Source organism: Excalfactoria chinensis, chromosome 3 (genome assembly GCF_039878825.1).
Source record: "Excalfactoria chinensis isolate bCotChi1 chromosome 3, bCotChi1.hap2, whole genome shotgun sequence".
Taxonomy (NCBI): Eukaryota; Metazoa; Chordata; class Aves; order Galliformes; family Phasianidae; genus Excalfactoria; species Excalfactoria chinensis.
In genome coordinates this window covers 89,131,370-89,153,469 of record NC_092827.1, presented here as the reverse complement: position 1 = coordinate 89,153,469, position 22,100 = coordinate 89,131,370, and the positions used below count along the sequence as shown (strand labels likewise).

General features: G+C 38.8%; 1 protein-coding gene across 5 annotated transcripts in view; it reads left to right on the top strand.

The window, feature by feature from the left end:
* The window catches only part of TMEM63A (transmembrane protein 63A), a 29,776-nt gene extending 9,950 nt beyond the window's left edge, over positions 1–19,826 (top strand). For all 5 annotated transcript variants that reach the window (XM_072333316.1, XM_072333312.1, XM_072333314.1 and 2 more), the window contains 16 exons: positions 535–643; positions 1,083–1,153; positions 1,590–1,670; positions 2,321–2,444; positions 2,789–2,922; positions 5,559–5,696; positions 7,059–7,212; positions 8,039–8,145; positions 9,805–9,891; positions 10,494–10,556; positions 11,551–11,713; positions 12,140–12,245; positions 14,577–14,744; positions 17,571–17,686; positions 18,081–18,140; positions 18,728–19,826. In XM_072333316.1, the coding sequence (XP_072189417.1) occupies positions 535–643; positions 1,083–1,153; positions 1,590–1,670; positions 2,321–2,444; positions 2,789–2,922; positions 5,559–5,696; positions 7,059–7,212; positions 8,039–8,145; positions 9,805–9,891; positions 10,494–10,556; positions 11,551–11,713; positions 12,140–12,245; positions 14,577–14,744; positions 17,571–17,686; positions 18,081–18,140; positions 18,728–18,892 (1,846 nt within the window). In that variant the 3' untranslated portion in view covers positions 18,893–19,826. The remainder of the gene's footprint in view (positions 1–534; positions 644–1,082; positions 1,154–1,589; positions 1,671–2,320; positions 2,445–2,788; positions 2,923–5,558; positions 5,697–7,058; positions 7,213–8,038; positions 8,146–9,804; positions 9,892–10,493; positions 10,557–11,550; positions 11,714–12,139; positions 12,246–14,576; positions 14,745–17,570; positions 17,687–18,080; positions 18,141–18,727) is intronic.
* Positions 19,827–22,100: the final 2,274 nt, after the last annotated feature.

Here is a 22,100-nt window from a genome sequence, read left to right as displayed (position 1 = left end):
AGTTGGGTTTTTATCTGCAAAACAGATTCCTGTATTTTATGTTAACTTATTGGTAGCACTCTTCACAAAACGGAAGAGCTGCATACAGAACACTTTTCTGTTTTGAAGTTTGGAGAAAGGAGCCATCAGAAAAGTGGAGTTTAGCCTCTGTATTAGGTTGTTTCTGGTTTGGATAAGGATTGTATTCAAGGGGAGTTCAGTTGTGCGTTCAACACAGTAACCACTGACCAATAAAAAATATCTTGACTAATAGCATGGAGCTTCCTATTAGTCATCTGAATGCAAAGGTGTAAGCCCAGTGTTGCCTAAAATTAGCTGTTTTCCTTGCACTTTCATTACTTGTGTATTGTAAAATGTATTAGATAACCCTAATGGCTGCCTAAGGATCTGTATGTGCACGAGTATTTATCAGTTACTACCTTTTTTATTCTTTTGTGTTTAAAGAAAGGTTTTAATCTGCTTAGCATTTTGAAAGCTGTGTAGTCAGATAATTGTTTTTCCTGTTTCTCATATTCGTAACATTTTGTCCAACAGTAACAATCTTCTTTGGCTGCACACATGTTTTGCTGTTGTTTACCTGATTCTGACTGTTGTCTTCATGAGACATCACATGAAAACAGTCACGTATAAAGAAGAAAATATAGTAAGTTCCCTTGTTGGGGTTTGAAAAACAAACAAACTGTGTGTGTGTGTGGGAAGGGGACCGGGGGGAGGGGGCTATTTGAAAGTGGACCATGCTAAAAGCAAATTGCTAAGGTGCCTCCTCTTTGCTAGAATGATTTCTTGCAGTTATGTTACACTGCAAATGAATCTCCACTGAGTGAACTGTGAAAAGTGTCTGGAGGTTGGGGTGGGTGGGGGTGATAGTAGGACCTTGTGAAATTGTTGTGCCTTTAACCAGTGCAGAAGGTGTTTTGCTATCTTGAATAGGTACAGCTCCCATTGAAATGTCTTGCCTCTTTTTTTTTTTTTTTTCCCCTTCTAAAACATAACTACTTATGAGGAAGGCAGTGATGCTGAACATTTTCTCTTTACTGATGCCATTTTCCAAAATAGGATTTTTTGCTGTTTTTCTTTTGCAGGTTAAGTGCACATTGTTTATAACTGGTCTTCCAAAAAATGCAAAACAAGAAGCCATTCAAGGCCATTTCACGTAAGTTTCATGCTTAATTAGGAACAAAGGATTTAGAATTATCCTAATAGTTTTAACTTTCCAGACAGAAACGTCTTTGACTCTTGCACTATTTCAAATCACGTAAAAGTATCCATCTTCTCAAACTGTATCTCTGTCCTTAGAAAGAATTGAGAATAGAATGAAAAATGCTTTATTTCAATAAAGCTAGTTAGCTAATCTTAAAATTAGAACCTAAAATATGTCTGTTTCCTCACTTCCCATTAATATTCCCACATGGCTTTTATTTGGGAATAATGCTGTGCATCTCATGCTGATGTAACTTTGAACTCCAGTCTCTATGGAAGACCCCTTTGTTTTACCTCATTCAGAAGTGACTGAGATACCATTTAGACTCCAGTGATGGTCTTTGAAAAGGTTTATTCAATGTACTTCTCTTGTATTGTTTTATTTTCAGTACTGCCTACCCAACTTGCGCTGTGGTGGAGGTTCAGCTATGTTATGATGTAGCCAGGCTTATTCATATATACAGAAAAAGGTACTCATTTTTGTAATCTATCTGAATTTAGCATAATTTTGTAGATATCTTGCTGGTTCTTAATCAGCATTTCCTCTCACAGCAAGGGAGTTGAAACTAGATGATCTTTGAGGTTCCTTATAACCCAAGCCATTCTGTGATTTATTCAGTGATTTTGACATTTACCAGTAGTACTAAGCTTGCACATTCTAGAAATGAATTCTGCTTTAAAGGTTCTGGTCTGCACTTCAGACAGATTCAACTGTATTTTAAAGTATTTATTTCTAAAGGCTTGGCTGGTATCATTGTTTGCTTGGTCAGGCAGTACAAAATAGAAAAAACAGCTGTTGATTTACTAATTCTAATTAGTAATTGTAGCAGACTGCTGCTTTGGTCAGAGATATTGGTCACAAGAGGGAAAGGAGTTTTCTTCTGGACTATTCAATAGCAACTTTGTCTTCGGGAACCTCAGGAGTATAGACTCTTCAATAGTATTACAGGCTTGAAAATAAATTGTACAAAGTAGCTAGAATAAGATATAGGAATGCCTTTGGTGACTGATTTGTTTTGAGTCTTTGACACTGTGTTTTCTCTTGGGGTTTATATTCTTTGTAAGCTTGTTGTTGATATTGTTTTCTTGCAAAATGTTCTGGATGTATTTTTCCACCTAGAAATGAGGCAGAAAAAAGCCTGCATTACTATAAACATCAGTATGAGAAGCATGGCCATCAAGTCAAAATCAACCCTAAGCCATGTGGTCAGTTCTGCTGCTGTGAAATGAGAGGATGTGAAAGGGTGAGAGACTGTGTTCGTTTTTACAGAGTCTGAGTAGATCATATCATGTAGTGTTTATGTAACAACTTGTGAGCTTAAAAAAATTGCTTATTCATTGCAGGGCACTTATCTTTCATGTTCTCATACAATAGAGAAAAGGATTTCTCCCAAACTTTTGAAGTGTAATTTTAGTGCAAAAACTAAATACAAGAGAAACTTCTGTTTGTTTGTCTTCATGTGGTGGTGTGGTTTGTAATTTGTGGCAGTAGTGTAAGGAAGAAGGACTTTGGTTTGTGTAGGCTGTATTTTAACGGAGGTATTAGCTGTCTTATGATCAGATGTAACAGTCATCAATTTCTTAACAGGAAGATGCTGTAGAATATTATACTAAAGTTACAAATGAACTGATTGAAGAATTCGCAAAAGAGGAACGGGCAGTTCAAAACAAACCACTAGGAATGGCTTTTGTAACGTTTCAAGAGAAATCCATGGCGACCTAGTAAGTTTTGTCTGCTATCTTCTTTGTTCTCTTTTAACTTTAATAGTACAACTGATGTTATTTGTGTTGCTTGTCTGCTTATGTTGCTTCTTCTTCCTTTCTTCTTCTTTACCATCGTGTGGATTTGTTCTGCTCTGCTTACTGGTAAGTTTTTCTGCAAGTATGCATTTAGCCTCTATACTTCAAATGAAGAACTCGTTGCCTAAGAGACTAAGTGGCTTTGGATACTTACTGGGATAAGAATCCCTACGCTGTAGGATCCATTAGTCTAGGTTAGTAGTAGGCCAGACTAGTTGGATCTTAGAAAGGGGTTACTGATTTGTACATTAGAAAATGGAGAGATGTAGTTACTAAGCTATCACAGTGGGTGCTACTCAGTAACCTCAACAAAGTAGTGAGCTTGTTTTAAAAGTAGATTCTAGATGTTTGGTGCTGGCAAAGTACTGGGTGGAGTAAAGAGAAGAAACTTCCCAGTGTTGTGTCATTAAATATATAGAAAGAAAGCTTAATCATTTGGTACAGGTTACAGGAAAAAATGTGTGTGCACTCAACTTTTTATATTGTGAATGTGTGTATAAATGTGTGAGTATATATTAAAAAGAACCCCTTCGTTGTGTTGAACACGCGAGGTGTTAGATAACCTTGGATAAGATGATTCAAAAGCCCTGTAAAATAAAATTTGTATTGTAGAATTTATACAAGATACTCTAGATTTTGGTAATACTGCTTTTCAAGATGGGAGCGGATTATGTTGCACAAGCTGTTTTAATATTCCTTTTGCTTGCATGTTGTTTATGTGACCCTTAAGATCTTGACTTCATACAGATTTTACAGATATTATGTGTCTCTTAACTGTTTCTATAGATACTTGGGTAGATTCAGTATCAGAAGTTAAGCCTCTTTTACCCAGTTGTTTACACAGAAGATGCATGTAACCTGTCATTTTCTATTGACAGTCTGTGGGAATGTTTTACTAACACAAGGTTGAATAAAAGGAAATAATAGAGTAATACTAGAATTGTTAATACAATGCTAATAGAATACTAATACCAATAGAATAATACCTGTGTTACCAATGTAGCACATCATGCTTTTTTGTTTTTTCCTTTTCCCTATAGCCTTTTTAGTTTTCTACATTCTTTGACCTTCAAATCACATTAGAGATCGTCTTCCAGGGTCTTTGTCTTTTCAGGAAAGTCGAGACTGTAGGATTTCAGGAATTTGAAGTGCTGGAGAAATTTTGTGTGGCTTCAAATAAAAACAGTGAATTCCATTCCTCTTCTAATCTTGTCATGTTACACATTGTATTTAGATACTTTAGAGCACAGAATAATCTTTCAGTATGTGAAACTGAAAGAAGAAATAAGCCCTGAGTTTTCTTTTCTGGCTGTTAACTTCTTGTTTATAATTTGGGTGTGATAATTTCTCGGTGGATGCATCAGAGTTGCGTTACAGGCATCTCTGAGTTGAATCATGGAGAACTGAAAAGATTTTTATTGCTGTGAACTCTATTCTCTGGAAAATTAGATGCTGAAGCCATCAGATTAGAAAATTATACGGTGTCACTAGTGGTCTCTGCTCCACAGAGCCCTGAAATAAGATGGGAGAAGCAGAAAGCCAGGACTCAAGTTCATGGAATCAGATAGCTGTAGAAGCTTGATTAGTGTTGGTGCTCATGTTTGTGTAGTGTGTCTGGAAGTGCTAAAGATTGCTCCTTATTTACTTTTTAAAAACAAGCTATTGAATTATAATTAACTTTCTTAAATACGTGCTGCTGCAAGGTGCTGATGTCCCTGCTTGAATTCTGGTAAGAGAAAGATCTGTTTTGTTGTTTTTGCTTTGTTTGGTGTTTGTGTGGTTCTCTCTTTTCTTAATGCTATGAGCACAATTGAGGAACAAGCATAACAGGAATTTTAGACTTCACTCATTCAAATATGATATATTTCTGCTTCCATGCTGGTATAGCAGAGCTTCTTTTGTACCATAGCACATACACAGTTGTACTGTGTCTAAATAAATGCTGAGCATTTCTATTGGTGTGTTCTGAGAAATCTTCAGAAGGATTTACTCTGGCTGTGTTTAAACTTAGTTTAAGTGCATTGATGATCAACTCAGAAGAGAAGTACTGTGGATATTCTGGGAGTGACTTTTTTTATGTTGTTAGGTTACTTGCATTATAAAAATTGTGTGAAAAATCAAAATTAGTTAAATTTAGTTACGCCAGCATCAAATCTGAGTGTAGAGTTAAGGATTCATTTGCTCTGACTTGAAAACGGCTGTAATTACAGGAGCTGTTTGGGGTACTGGCTGCCTTTATTTCTAGTTTCCAGTGCTCTCAGAGTTTGATTTTTAATATGAGCTGCTGCTGCGTTGATAGGAGCACCGAACAGTTTGATTGAAGGTTACTTTTTTGTTTTCCGGCCTTGTATCAGAAGTATCAAAGGCCTCCATTAGTAACTGTATCTAATGGTCACTGCATGCATGAGATAAAGTTACAATGTTATCTAAACGCTGTCATGATCTCTGGTTATTAAAAGGGGAAAAAAAAAAAGCCTTTTACTGCTATTGGCACTCTTCCTTCAGCATTTTCAAGTGTAGTAATTTGAAATAATCCTATTGGTTTTTGCACTTTACAGTATCCTTAAGGACTTCAATGCCTGCAAATGTCGGAGTATTAAATGTAAGGGAGAACCCCAGCCATCATGCTACAGCAAGGAATTGCGCGTAACAAGCTGGGAGGTTAAATATGCTACGTATCCTGAGAATATATGTTGGTAAGATTCCTGTCTTCCATTTATTTATGACAGTATAGGTTCAGAATAAGAACAGGAGAAAGCATCTGTATATTTTTTTTCTCTAACCCCAAAATGAGACAGATATAAATTTTTATTTCTATTAGTGGTTCTTTGACCTTGAGGACACCTCTCAGAGGCTGACTAGGGTTTTCTACCCCAAAGTTCTGGCATCTGCTCTTCCTGTTAACATGAAATAAATAAATAAATGCGTACATAAATAAAAATAAAGCTTCATCAGTCTGTACCTCAGCATTTCTTTTTTCTGAGGCTCATGTATACCTGTTGCTGAGGTCTGAGGTGAGGAACTTGATGTTAGAATAGAACTTGATTTAGAATGGAATATTTTCCAAGTTTGTTTAGGACTGTGTTTGTTTGTTTGTTTGCTTTTCCTTTGAGGAGCTGCAGGACAAACACAGCTTGATCCACTCTGTGAGCTGTGGTCTGTCTGCCACCATCTTTAGAGTGACCCAGTAACTTCTGCGCATCACTTACAGGAGAGAGTGTGAAAGTGCATAAATTTGAATTAAGCTGTTTCTGTGCTATCTTCTGTCGTGCTTAGAGGCTAAAAATGACTAAATGTTTTCTAGTTGCTTTGTAAGTAACTTAGGATTCAATCAAAATAATGCCCTGTTCATATGACAGTAGATTAGTTGTGGCATCTCTGTTGCAAGTTAGGCAGAAACAAATGTGTTGTTTATTTTTTCACTTGAAAAAGAGGAGAAACAGTGATTTGCTTGGATTCACCATGATAGTTGTCATCGCTGGGGGTGATAAAGAACTTCTCTGTCCCTGTTTGGTCTGTTTTGAATGCTTGGCTTTGGCTGAGGCTCAAGTTGTTCTGGTCCTTTTGGGAACTGTTTCAGAAAATATTAAGAACTTTACCTGTTTAAGACCAAATTTTGCTGTGGATTCAGTTGGATGCTTTTTCCTTACTTTTTAAATCACAGCTTCTTGGTAGATTCTGTCTCTGAGAGCTGTTCTCTGTATAGTTCCATTCTCTTGTTCTAACTTTCTCAGTTTAATACGTAGGTGCAAAACAGAAATTGTTTCATCCCAGGTCTTAGCTACTTTGAACACTGAACAACCTGAAGGTGTTATAAAAGACTAAACAAGTTCTCCTGCAAATGCAAGTTATGTTATCACTTAATGAAACCAGTGCAACCTCTCTTATTTCTTATAACAAGTGGAACTTTGTTTATATAACTTGTTTGTATAAATGAAGTGCTTTGTTTATGTAACTTTGAGAATATGAAAAAGCAGTGCCACCTGTTACTTGACAAGTAATATGTGCTTTTAGCAGCAAAAGCTTACTGTTTTTTTTTTTTTTCTCTTTTTCCCCAGGAATAATCTTTCAGTGTATGGGCTGAACTGGTGGGTCAGATGGTGGTGCATTAATTTGTCCCTTCTTATTTTGCTATTTTTTCTTACTACTCCATCCATAATCATATCAACCATGGACAAGTTCAATGTCACTAAACCTATTCACTACCTTAATGTGAGTATCACCATGTTTGGATATAGCTTTATGTAGGACCAAAATGTTATTAAAGGGATAGATGTATAGTTTAAAAAACTAAACATCAATTACCATAAGCTAAATTTGTTGAAATTTTCGGAAGTGTTTTGTGTAGCTGCTGACTTAAAATAAAATAAAATAGAAGTACACGTGTATATACATACATATGCACAAATATGCATGTATGTCCAGAATCGGGCCCTGGTTCCTCTTTTGTTCCTTGATAAGCTACATATATTAATCTGAAACTTTGTATTATTATTCATCATATATTTACTTGTATCTTTGGAATGTAGTTTTTACTACATTTAAAATGTTTAAAATCGAAAACATTTGCCAGTTTTGTGTCCAACTTGTGTTTTGATTTTAGCATGAGAAGATGGGAATTCAGATTTTAAACTCTGAAGTAAAATACCATGGTTTATTTTGCTTACTAGATTGAAAACCAGGGTGCTGTATATATGCTACCTCAGCTAAAATCTCTTACAAATTGTTCACTTCAGATATTTCCCAAAGCTTGGGTGTACTACCTAAAAACTGCCTGTGAGACTTCATCCTCATGGAATTCAATCCCCAATCCTGCTCCTGTTTCTTGTCTTGCGCACATATGCTGCACTCTAACTCATTCTGAACTTAATCAGATTCAAACTTGAATCTGAAAAAGATACCCATAGTCTGACCTGCTACCATTTACAAAAAGCTAATTATTGCAGCCTCTGTTCTTCTAGCACAGCTGCATTCAAATGCCCTTAACATTCACATCCCCACCCACACACCCCTTTTTTTTTTTTTTCCTTCCCATCAGAATCCTATCATCAGTCAGTTCTTCCCAACACTCTTGCTCTGGTCCTTCTCAGCTTTGCTGCCAACAATTGTCTATTATTCAACACTGCTGGAGTCTCACTGGACAAAGTAAGCAAAATCTTCCTTATCAGCTGAATTACTAGGGGAAGGGGGGGTGGAAAGGAGAAGCACTCAACTGTTTATGGTGTTTTGTTTTGTTTTTTTAATCTGCAGCCATCTTGTAGCAGGGAATATCATGTTTTCATCTCTTTCTAATACTGTAACCAATGTTTTGGAGTTATTCTACTTGTAGTATTAAGTACAAAACCAACCAGATGATTCACTTTTGCTCCACCTTCACAAACACTTTGTGTTTAAAGCTTAATTAGAAAAAAAAATGCCCCTTCAACGCGGGCATGGGTAGTACCTCAAATCTCCCTGAGGGATTCTTATCTCTGGGAAGGTAAGACATGGAGGTTTTGATTCCCTACAAGCTGAGAACACTTGAGTCTCAAATTCTATTTTGAGGGCTTCAACTACTGACACACTATTTATGAGAAAGCCACTGTTCTTGTTATTTTGCACAAAAAGTGACCTGAATGTAACAGTGCACAAATCTGTGCTATCGTATATTGCTGGTGGTGATCTGAGAAGACCTACAGAACCACAACCTGTCAGATCTGTTGACACAAGATTTTCCAGATACAGCTGGGCTACTCAAGAGGTGTCAAGTGTTGTGTGCTGCTAACCTAGTAGAGCTCTGTACGGCCTTGATTAGTGTACTGGGTTTCATGCTCAGTTCACTTATGACACTGCATACTGAATCCCAGTTGTACTTGCCTTTGTTTAATCTTTCACCTACAGCCATTGTTTTGTTTTGTTTTATTTTAGGGTCAAATCCTTTTTATTTTTTGTACCATTTTGTACCATTCCCTTCCAAGATGTTGTGTCCAAAATTTTCTGTTGATTTGTCAAAGTTGTATGTATTTCATCAATGATTTTTATTGATAACTGCACTTGGCTCATCGATTTTGAGCCATTTAAAATTGATTGCAAGTTTTCTAGAGTTGCTAGTGATAGCAGATCTGATTTCAAGCCTCACTATAGTTGTACTAACTGATATATCCCATAGTACCCAAAGGCTATGTGATCCTATAAAGCCACTGTAGTTTCAAAGCCTAATCTGATAACATCTTTAAGAAAGTCTGTGTTATTTATGGCAGTCTCTGCAGTGTTCTGGTGACAGTTTGTCACTAGAAAGATGTTTGTGCTGCTGTGTAAGAGTGGTAACGTGTTAGTAATGTATGATGTTCTCAAAGTGTTGATGTTTGGCAAGTACAGTAGCTTGTCTGAGTGTCTGGTTTCTTGAAGGTGGTGCCTTTCTACAAACTGTCTAATCTCTCCTGGCATAAGGTTTGGAGAGAAGTTTGTTTACAAGCTGTTGAGAGATGAGTATCACTGGAAGACAAACCAGCTGTGTGATGGGTACACATCTCCTTGCTTGCAGTGTAGGACTGTAGTCTTGTTAATTCAGAATCTGGATTAATGTTTATTTTCTGTGCCCATGAAGATACTAAGAGCCTGCTTGGTCTGAATCAGTGTGTGTCCCATTTGCATTTCTGTTACGATTATCTTGTAGCACTGTGATATGGCAGGGGAAGTTGGAGGTCTTCTGGGTGCTGATGTTCTTTGGGCAAAATTCGTCATGCATGGAAGGCTTTCAGATTAATTTTTAATTGATTTTTTTAATTAATTTATTTTATTTTAATATTTTGTTGTTGTTGGTAGATCTGCAGAGAACAGGATAATGATGCATAAAGTCTACATATTTCTGATCTTCATGGTATTGATTCTGCCATCCCTTGGTCTCACTAGGTAAAGTCATAGTTTGGTAATGTTTGAATATTTTAATGATATTCCTATAATCTTTCTGTAATATTCCTTTATTTGCTAGTTAAGATATAGATAGTGTACCCTCACCCTTTTCCAGAGTGTCTGCTGATCTTATCATTGTACATTAGTACAATACAGTATCTCAGTGTTCACCTTTCATCTGAGGATCTTTTAGCCCTTAATATCTCCAGAGTCTGATTTTCTTGTAGTAAAGGGGATCTCTGACAACAAAAGATAATTTCTAGTTGAAAGTTGCCCATACTGATACAGCCAAGAGCCAAATTTCCTGACTCTTGAGATAGCTTTTCTTTTCCTTTTTTTTTGTACTTGTACAGTGGTTAACTTTTCCCCAGCCAATAGGGTAGCATGTATTTACCTTATCTATATCATGGCTGCTAAAAATGAATCATTAAAACTAAAGCATGAAGTAGATGTTTGATTATGCATCTTTTTTTTCCCCTGCCAGCTCATGACTGTCAGTAACCTGTAAAGCTAAAATAGTATCCTGAACTACTGTAAGAGAAGTATTTTTACACAATGAATTACAAATAAACACTGAATTACATCAGCTGTCTTTCTTTCAGCCTTGATTTTTTCTTCCGTTGGCTGTTTGACAGAGAGTCATCTGATTCTGCCATTAGGCTGGAGTAAGTATTAAGCAACTCCTTCTTGCAAGATTATTTAAAATGCTTTTTATCTGTGACTAATTTTGGTTAGTGTTTATTAAAGTTAGCACTGGGATGATACTTTTGGAATGAAGTTTAACTTCCAAATAAGAGTAGGAGACAGTACAAATGCCTTTGTTGTGAAGAAGTCCATACTTTTTCCTGCTTGGTAGCATATGCAAAATTTCAATAAAGAGAGTTATTTTTCCGTGTCCTTAAAAATTCTGTAGAAGATGCAAAAAGGCAAGATGGGATGAAGGGACTCAATAATGTAGTGAGGGTTGCTGCATATCATTGATGGGATAATCTTCCCAAAGACTGCTCTGAGACAAAATAGCTGCAGCAATCCATTGACTCACTTCTGGTTTTAAGAACTACAGATTTTTTTATGCCAGTACTGCAAGCTTGCAGATATTGATTATTAGAAGCTCTTGTGACTATGAGCTGGACACAGTGGCTGGTATGTGAGGTGACTGGAGGGAAAGAATAGGATGCATTTAGTAAGGGATGACTTTTTTTTCCCCACTGCTATTTCAGATCAGTAACAAGAAGACAATTAGGAGTTTCTAAGCTGACACATAAGATTGCAATAGGATAATTTTATCTTGTCTTGTCTCAAGTTGCTGTTAATAGACATCAAATGGTGCTCTCTTCTGCTATCAGCCACCCAGACTGTGCTGTCTCATTTCTCGAGCGGTATATTCCTTATCCAAACTGTGTGACTCAGCAAGTCTTCTTACAGACTAATTTGCAGTAGCACTATAAAAGTATGCTTTTACAGTATACTGCACTTACTGCCTTTATGGCTATGTTGTACTCTTTTTTTTTTTTTTTCCCAGCAAGATTATTAGTCTTCTAGCTACTTCTCATGGTGTCCTGTACCTCTCCTTATGGAGAGAGATTTCTAGAAGTGCCTATGTGTTCTTTCTACTTGCTTTTCTGCTTTCCAGTCACTGTCTGATGTCTTTCCTTGTAGATGTGTCTTTTTGCCTGACCAGGGAGCGTTCTTTGTGAACTATGTGATTGCCTCTGCTTTTGTTGGCAATGGGATGGAGCTGCTGCGCCTACCTGGCCTCATCCTTTACACCATACGCATGATAATGGCCAAGTCCAGTGCAGAAAGGAAAAATATTAAACAGGTATTAGAGCTTTTTCTTAGCAGTGGTAATATTGGCCAAAAGCTGTGGCATCTTGAGCTTCCTTTACTGCTAAAGACAACACAGGGACCAGTACAGATACAATGGGCTGTGCAGTGAGATAAAGGTTCTGTGTTTGGCACAGCCACTTTTCACCTTGTGGCTTCATGTAGTTGCTTCTTGTAATTGAAAACAACTTTGAGGAATTCCTGTAAGGCTATGAAAGTAGTAATGTATTTTCTGTAGGTCTAGCCATTTAAAACATGTAGTACTGGTGCATAATTGCTGTTAATACCTCTCAAGGAAATAAGTGATTTCTCCTAGTAGGGTTTAAGAGAAGGTAAACTGTTGCTTTAGTCTATCTACATTAACTTCTGACGTGTTGGTAGATGACCTGAGAGATAAGAGTGCTTTGTTTCTCCTTCCTAGCAACAGGCATTTGAATATGAATTTGGAGCAATGTATGCCTGGATGTTGTGTGTGTTCACTGTCATCATGGCCTATAGCATTACATGCCCCATCATTGTCCCATTTGGTAAGTTTCCAATGAGCTGCGGGCCCTGCATAGGTGAGGCTGAGGCAATTGGGAGCTACAGAAGGCCCAAATTTGGGTTCTTAGTGTGCCCTTCAGATGCTGATCACTCTTAGGACTTTCATCTACATTTCCATCCCTTCTTGTAAGGATAGAAGATGGCATATTGCTTATTTCCTGTACTGTTTTGGGAAACTAAAATTACGTTTGATGAAGATTAGATACTTGTTTTGAGTGCCAGCTTGTTAGCTCTGTTTTTTAACAGAATTTTCTGTTCTGATTTTTAACAGTTATGCATAGGATTTCAGATAGGTTTGGGGGTGAGGGATTTATTTTTATTGGTGGGTTCTTGAGGTCTTGCAGAAGCAAGCTGCATAAGGTATCTAGCTTGAAGGTCCAGTTAAAGCAGCCCAACTTGACTTGAGACATTCTGATCCCTAAATCCTTCAGATATGTTTTGAGTAACAATTGTCTTGAAGGTTGAAGTATTTAAAGAAAGCACATGAAATAGTTTGTTGAAACAGTAGTAAGAGACTGGAAAATTACCTGTTCTTTACCATTGCTGCAACCTCTATGTGTTGCCAGCCGTTTCTTTAAACTACATGTCCTGAATGAGAGAAGAAGTTGTGGTCATTACTGTCCTATTGATGGTGGTGTGCTCCACAGTCCTGACCCCAAGGATGTGACCTAAGCTGTCTGCTTTGTTTGGCATGTGATCTTAGCGTTGCCCTTGGGCGAGAAGGGGAATACTGTATTGCTCCCATAGCCCTGCTGGCTTAGACTACCAGCTAATTAGGAGTGCAGGACTCTCAGAAGGCATCCAAATTTTTCAGTCACAGGCTTCTTTTTTCTAGGAAGTGTCCTTTGCTCTGTATCACAAACAAAATTAAAATTTATGCCTTAAATTACTTTTTTATCTAGATTTGAGTATTTCTTTGCTTTTTGTGTACCAGTCGTTAAATCCAGTATGAGCATGCAGAAATCATACCACTGTCTAGAACTCTCGGATAGTTGCCCATTTTCACTGGCTGTGATCTGTATTATGTTTCATTTTATTGCATCTCTTGTTCATAAAGATTTTTTTTTTTCTGCATGAAGAACAATTCCAGCAGCTACGTTTTATTTCCACTCTCAAGCATGTTGTACAAAGTCATTTGATAGTATTGGTATTGTCTTTTCTTAATCTAAAACTTTAGAAAGCTAGATGCAGTATATTTAGCTAAATTAGATATTGAAAAATATCTATCTGAAAAGAACTATTTTAAATCTACAATCTTATTGGGACAGTGTGACCATTTTTTAAGCAATATGGTTTATATTTATTTGCACTTTGTGTGCAGTTGTAAATATCAGAATGTGCTACTGTGTATGCGAGCTGTTTGTTTTGTAGATGTCGCATCTGTAAGTGTTTTGGTGGGGATAAAACACAGCTGATTTGAAATTCAGTCATGAATTTATTGAAGGCTGAGGAGCAAACACAAAGCTGCTGTTAGACCTTTCTTCTTTACCAATACTATGTAAGGAATCACAGAATCACCAAGGTTGGAAAAGACCTACAAGATCATCCAGTCCAACCATTCACCCATCACCAATAGTTCTCACTAAACCATGTCCCTCAACACAATGTCCAAACATTCCTTGAGCACCCCCAGAGTCAGTGATTCCACCACCTCCCTGGGCAGCCCATTCCACTGCCTGACCACTCTTTCAGAGAAGTAATATTTCCTAACATTCAGCCTAAATCTCCCCTGACTCAGCTTGAAGCCATTCCCTCTAGTCCTATCACCAGTTACACGAGTGAAGAGGCCGACCCCCAGCTCACTACAGCCTCCCTTCAGGTAGTTACAGGGAGCAATAAGGTCTCCCCTGAGCCTCCTGTTCTCCAGACTGAACAATCCTGGCTCCTTCAGCCACTCCTATAAGGCCTGTGCTCCACACCCCTCACCAGCTTTGTTGCCCTTCTTTGAACGCACTCCAGTGTTTCGATGTCTTTCTTGCAGTGGGGGGCTCATTTTCAACTTAGCCCAAACACTGTGACCCCATGTGCCAGCCCTAGGAAGGAGCTCTGGATGTGCCCTGAGAGCATGAGTGGGTGACAGAATTCTGAGGGGAGGGGGAGGGATGGTGAGACCTTGGGGGTCTTGGCTCTGCCTCATGTGCAACTCTAGGAGCAGACTGCTGTCATGCAACTGTATCTCATTGGTATTTGGGCCTGTATCCACCATTAGTATCTGAATGTTGGTTCACTTGTTTAGTTCAGGTTTCCTTACAGAATTGCTGCTTTTATTGCGTTTGTGACACCCTTCTTCTTGATTCTCTCTTTTTTCCTTCCAGGGTTAATATATATGCTCCTGAAGCACATGGTTGACCGTTATAACCTTTACTATGCATACCTCCCTGCTAAACTGGAGAAGAAAATGCACTTTTCAGCAGTGAATCAGGCTCTTGCAGCTCCAATTCTCTGCCTTTTCTGGCTCTATTTTTTTTCTTTTTTGAGGTTGGGTAAGTATAACCTATTTTCACTGAGAAGGTACTCCTACCTCTCTTGCCAACATACCTGAATTACATGTGAAACTTCATAGACATTATGGGCATTTCTTTTTGCTCCAGTAAATATGAAGTCATGGTGTTTACGTGTTGCACTGAGTTTGAACAGGTCAATTGGGCTGTGGAGTGACAGACTTATTACAACAAATTAAGGAAAAAAACCACATAAAATAAAACAATAATCTCTTCAGAACTAGTTCTCAATAGTAGAATGGCTCCTGGCTTTACTCCATACACTTGTATAATCAGCCTGGGTGAATTGGCTACAGCTTCTTTTGTTTAAGAAAAAAAATGTTAGAATATTAGCTGATGACGCTGTTGAGACCTGTTATACACTGTCCGTGAAACTTCACATGAAAAACTGCAGTGAGATAGTGACACTCCTCCCCGTTCTGTGATTTGAAAACTCTTGGTTTTATGTAATTTATTTTAAACATGTGGATGTTCTTTATTTTGCAAATATTTGGTGCTAATAGCATTGGCTGTGATATACTAACAGCTTTGGCCTCAGAAGTGATATGTGATGGCTCTTTACCCGTAGGAGGAAACTTCTGGTGAGGAACAGGGATGAGGGTGACACTTGAAGGAGCTGAGTTTCCCTTCTCAGGAAGGGATCCCATATAATGTGTTTTTCCTTCTCTGCTCTTGCAGCACTGATGGCAAATCAGTATGCTTCGTAATGTTTTTCTAGCATACCAGCAGTTAAACAATACTGTTGGCAGACTGTCATTTGACTTTAGAGATAGCTCCCAGTGGATTTAGGAGGCAGTCAGAACTACTGCTTCTGGCTGTCCTTGGGTTTGAGCAGCTGTTGCTGCAGTAGTTGTATGCTTGAAAGCTTGTTTTTTCCCATGTTTCAAGAACTATTTTTGCAAGCAGGAGGTGTAACAAATTCACGTCCTGTCAAACAACAGCAGAATTTCTAGAGCATGCTTTAGGAAAAATTAGCTACAGCAATTGGTGCATCTGTAATTGTAATGAAGGAAAACCTGACGCAGTAAAAAATGAAATCTCTTTAGCAGAGTTTCCTGATTCTATACCTGTGGTAAGACAAACATTCACCATGGAACTTAATGATGGAAAATAAAGACTTGAGTTCTTATGTTTGGCTTGGTTTAGTATAGAAGCGATGCGAGTTTGAGAGGTGGGAACTTGGAAGTTTTGATTTCACTGCTGCTGCTTGTGGCAAGGGGAAGGAAAGAGTGGGAAGAGTGCTTTGCTTCCTTATCTACAAAATACATCAGTCTGTTATGTGTAGAGCTTGATTGCTTCATCAGTTACTTGTATAGATTGCCTGGTGCAGTATGAATGCTGTGGATACAGTATGAATTCAGCATAGCTGCAGAGTACAGTGATAATATAATACTCTGTTTTCTCACTCATAAAAACGTAAGGCTGGACAGACTTCTATCCCAGTTCTGAGTCAAGATCAAATACTGCTTGGCTGCATAGAGTACTGCATGCAGAAAGGCTTCACTACTGTCATCTGTTTTCTCCTCAACCTCGTGCTATCTATCTATCAGATATCCATCACCTAATGCCCTGCTGTGTCCCTCACAGCAGATGACATGGCAGTACTGTCTGCAGTCCAACCACTGTCTCCTGAGATCTTCATCTAAGTACCATGATCCTCTAGCTCTGTTGACAGGGACAGTTTACAGCTGGTAAATACCATTGTAACATACAGTTATACAACCAACTCCTTCCAAAGGACATTCCAGAATACCCATAGGGAGTTTATTTTCACTTCCCTTTTCTGTTTGAACAGCAACATCTATTTTGTTCTTGGTTGTTGTTGTTTTTTGTCTCTAACCAATCCATACAGATCTGATAATATGTCCTACTGTGAACTTGTTTGTTCTGTGTCATTACCTATGCTGGTGTTAACACAAAAACAAAACAACAACAAAAAAACAAAAACAGGATTGGCATTTATTTTTTTGGCCAAAGAAACTTAGAAACAGATGAGTTAACTTTTTTTCCCCTTAATGCTTACTCAGAGAATCTTTTCTGCAAAATGTAATTAATTTCTTCAGATGCTTCCTGAGTGTACCTGGAGAATAATTGCTGTATTCACTGTAATTGTTTTCTTACTAGTCTCCTTCTAGATCTTTTCTTTGTGTTCATTGAATGCTCCTACCACACCACCCCAAAGAATCCCACCTTGCTTGTTTGTGTTTCCTCAGCATTTTGTCTTTTCCTTGGATTCCTCCTAGTTCTGTCCATACGTCTAGTGCAGTGACCCATGGTTTTAAAAGGCCAGTAGTACAGGAGAGCTTTATTGTTTGGTATACGTACCTGAGACTTGCTTTTTTGGTAATAGGGTTGTACCGCTGACTGCTATTCAATTTGTATTCATCAGTTGTATTCAATGAAGCTACAGTTTTGTTACTCGTCTGTAATCTGTGAAGGTCATTTTTCTCCTTTGGGCTATTTGCAAGCCATTCAATTTAGTGCCATCATCACGCTTAATAAATAGATTCTACCTACAATATTTCACAGATCATCAATAAAAGCATTTTAGAAGTGGATCCAGAATAGATGACTGAGGGATGAAGAGAAGGATCTGTGAGCTTTGGTGGTCTAGTTTTACAGCTGCCTTTCTTGACCACTGGGAAAGTGGTTTGTTCAGCAGTTTTATCAGCCAATGAGATTTGTGCTTACCCAGGCTCTCCAAGCTGAGGCTGGAAGTGGATTGTCTGGTCCTCTAATGTAAATAGGGAAGACAGAATGTGTTTTTCTTGCAATGTATTTTTATATTGTATTCTCTCTATTTTCTAGGCTTTAAAGCACCTACAACAATGTTTACACTACTAGTTGTCAGCATCACAATTGCTGTTTGTGTGGCTTATACTTGTTTTGCGTGTTTCAAGCACCTGAGCCCACTGAACTACAGGGTAAGTGATGGTACGGTAACGCCTTTTGGCACCAAGTTATGCACGTAATGTAGTACCAGCCGTTTGTGTGGGATTGTTTCTTGCCTTGTCAGCAGCAATGCCCTTCCACAGAGGTGCATTAGAGTGAGATGACCAACAAGGGCTGATCAGTAGAGGCGGGTTATTCTGCACAGTGGAAAGTGTGGCAATATTCGCAAGATTTGAGAGGAAAGAGCAGTGTGGGAGTGTATGAAAGAAAGATAGAGGCGAGTTCATTACGACTCTGCAGTAGAGAACCACCACTGCCCAGTGATTTATTTCTGCAGGTTTTTAAATGCTTACCATTTCTTAATATTGTTTTGACTTGACAGTTTTATATTCTCTCACCCTTTCCCTCACCTGTTACTGGTTACAGATACAAGAAGTGCACGGTGAAAGTGGAAACGCAGATGTACGAACCATTCCAGCATCTTCTGTAAGAAGTTAAAAGTTACTAACATTCTCTTACATTTCCTAGAAAAGCTTAATTTCTCACCCTGAAAACAGCTTGTATAGAATGCATTAGTCTGAATGGACTGTAGGACTTCCTATGTGTTGGTGGGACCAGCACGTTCTGCAGTTGGGCTCTTTGACTGTTCCAGATGGTGTTCCACAAGTACCTTCGGCTGAAACTTTAGGAGTAGTTGCAATGTGCTACTTTGCGCTGTGTTCTGGGCCTTACATTAGCCAGTACCTAACCTCTGGACAGCAGTCAGGTGTAGGCAATTGCCACTGCTTTGTGACTTTGAAGTTGTGACTGACCAGCAGGTCTTTGCCTTGATGCTAAAAAGGCTGTGGGACTGAGCTAGTAATGGAGGTCTTTGTGCCATAGTCTACGCATTGTGCACATTCAGATGAGTGCTGTACCAGGAAGCATCCTGTAGGATGCAAAAGGCCTTAGTTGTTAAGGTGAAGAATGGGAAATGGATGAAGAGACGAATGGCAAGGGAAAAAATTGTCCCAAGTAGATTTTCCCGGTATACTTGGAGAGACTAGTAAAATCCTTAACGCTTGTGATTTCAGATGTACGTCCCTCGAGTTTTGCAGCCTCATTCTACAGAAAGGACGATGTTTGCCCATGAGGAGAAGCAAACATACGGTACCATGGGCAACGATACTTTAGGTGCAGAAGTCAAAACCTACTCTGCCCAATCAGCAATTGAAAGAATAGCAGAAGGATCTATTTGAATGCCAAGGACTAACACAAGATGGAGCACTTGATCCAGCATTAGAAGAACTGATTCCCCACTATCACCTATTAGGAATTCTGATTCACGGATTACTGCCTTCAGAAGAGATACAGAAATGATTCATTGTGTGGTCTGCAGCTGTGCTTGGAGATGAAAAAGCAGATGTCTTGGGACTGATTGTTTACCCTGCTGTCTACAAGCATTGCAAAATAAATATGTTGAACACGGAGCTGCCGATCCTCAGGGACTTCATGTCTGCTATTTCATTACTTTCCTCACAAAGATAACTTATGCTGCATATAGATAACTGATTACCAAAGCAAATGCAGCTCTATTACCAAATGTTGTTTATTTATTGAAAATGATTCTAATTTTTTTTTAAAAGCTTTAGTATTTATAAACTCCTTGGTATGTGCTAAATCCTGAAAGCAGTGTCACTTTTGGTAAATGTCCTGTTTGTGTGGGAGCTGAGGATGGTGTGTGGGAATCTTTCCTCTTGCCACCCAAAGTAGTTGGTGTACACTTGAGCACTTTTATTTTCCTCAGATGAGATGAGGGAGTTACTGTGCACTTGGATACTAGAAACGCCAAAGCATGAGACTGGTGTAAAGAAGGGAGCCACCTACCTGATACTGCTTTTATATATTTTTGGAGAACACTTATGGTATTAGTTTTTGTTCACTGTTTTTAAGGACCTTCCACAATGAATGCTCACCTGCCAACAATAAAGGATGAAAACATTTTATCTTTCTTTTAATCTTGGGCCAAAAGAACAATTCCCTGGGTGTTTATTATTATTATTTCTGATGCCAATATAAGCTGTAAGATACTAAGATTTTAAATTAAATAGCAGGTGCCAATTTATTTCAGAGTCCATTGCATCAATGTGTAACTAGTAATCACAAAGCAATAAAACACTGGGTTCAGAGACATTTCAGACTCGTATTTTTTTTTCTTTGTATATTGAAAGAGGTGTTTGGTTGGCTTTTTTTTGCTGTTTCCCAATGTGATCAGCACCATACGCTGTTCGTAAGAGCAATGTCACAAGGTTCACAATGACATATTCCATGAGGTATTTGAATACCTTTACATTTCTTGAGGGGATGAACCTTTGTGGCTTGTGGGTAGGAAGATGATTTTGACATTCCAAAGCCCTGCTCGCTGCTAGGTTATTAGATCCTGAACGTGACCTTTATTAGTATATCTGTGAAGCAGCAACACTGTATGATTGAAGCAGAATTTGTGCCACAGATAAATGCGTGCAGATGCTTGTTGTCTTACAGGATGGCCTCTAATTTCCTGGGACCAGTGGTTTGGACAACTGCAGAGCAGGAGGCCTGCCATGCTGCCAGAAAGACCTTGCAGAGCTCTGATAACCCTGGTGACAATCTTATCCTGGTAGTTAGCCATGCGCATAACCCCTTCTACATGAGAGGTAAGTGAGAAGCCCTGTCTAGCAATGGCACAGATTTACGTCACTTTTCTTTTTGCTGTCACTTCAGTATTGTAGTTAAGTGAGGGGGGACTTTCAGGGGTGGTGTGGTTTGTTTGTTTCTAAGGATGTCTGTTCAGCAGTCATGGTCTGAATGCATACTGGCATGTAAGGCTGGGATTCAGACTACATTTTCTTGTCTCTGGGTGTTTCATACAGCTTTGAGGACAGAAGGTGGAGACAGAGTCTGTTTCATTAATTTGATCCAAATCCAGTTGTTCAAATAGACTCCTGCATGGGATGGGGTACTGCAGCAAGTCTACAGAAGCAGTGAACACTTACCAAGTATACTAATATACTAATTGTGAGAGCAAATAAATGATCCACTTGATCTGCCTGCAGTGCTGGCACTGGGGGATTTTTATGTTCTGTGGTAGAACTTTTTTTTGAACAAATGGCCTTCTGTATTAAATGTAAAGTTACATATGTCGTATGAAGGACAAAATCTCCTTGGCTGTTGGATTTCCTTCTTGTGTTCAGAGGCTGCTTAGCTTTGGTGATCAAGGTGCCTGTGGCTAGCCTAAGTTCAGTATGTGCAGGAGCAGTAACAGGGCCAACTCTCCTGTGAACTTTAATAAACTCAATTCCAGTTGCATTAACATGCTTCAGATCAGAGAAAATGGAAAACCTATTAGGTAATGGAAAGTCTTGTGTTGCTAAATAGTTGTTGCTGGCCTTTAAGGAACCAGCTAATGTATCTGATGTGGAAACCACCTGCATGTTTCACCTGTCTTGCAGCAGCTACTTCACCACTGGAATCTGCTGCAGTTCACCTCATGGAAGTTTCTATGATGTTAGGACATGCTTTCATCTAAGTAATGACTGGGACAGTCCTCTAGTAAATTAGCACAGCGCTTCCTTGTATAACAGCACACAAATTAAGGGCTGGTCTGTCAGATTTGTCAGGCTGCCCTTGCTTATGTAGTATCATTTGGGTCTCTGTTTCTGAGATCTGGAAATAATAAACTGCACTGATCGGAATACATTCCTCCATACTGGTGGATATCTCTGAGAGGATAAAATTAGATCAGCAGGAGAAACTCCTTGCATTCCTCGCAGAGCTATGGTGAAATGTGAGGGGTAGAATCCTTGACAAATGTGGATATTGGCAGCACTGTATTTGAAATTCATATTTAAAGCCACTGCACATTCTTTACTGTGCTTTTTATAAATCCCTTTGGCAGAAAGCCTAAGCAAATGGCCCAGCTGGAGTCACTGATTGCAGCTCCCAGAAGCCATATTTGCTGAGATCAAGTGCCTGCTGTTTGGTTTGCCTTGCCTTGCTCAGTTGGAATGGCTGCTGCCCCATGCCTCATCTGCAAAGCCCTTGCTTACATTTTAACAGAGCTTCTTTGGAATGTGAATCCTAGGCAGTCTAATGGTCAATGTCAATAAGCCCTGCAGATTGGTTGATAGGATTCTTTGTGACACAGCTTAGGACATAAGATCTGAAAAGCTGAAGAACTGAGCCCATCTGTGGTATTTGTGCAATTCAGTGGAGTTCTGCAAAGTCTAAGTTCCTTCCATAGTAGAGAGAACAAACAAAACGATACACAGCTTGGCTTCTTTAGATGCTACCTAGCTCCGTGCCAGTTTGGGTATGTGTACAGAATAAGCTCTGTCTGGTTCACCTGCCCTCTTACAACACATCCTCAACACCGAACTGGAGGTTGTAATTTCTCATTTGCATATGTTCATACCTTGTCTTCCTTTG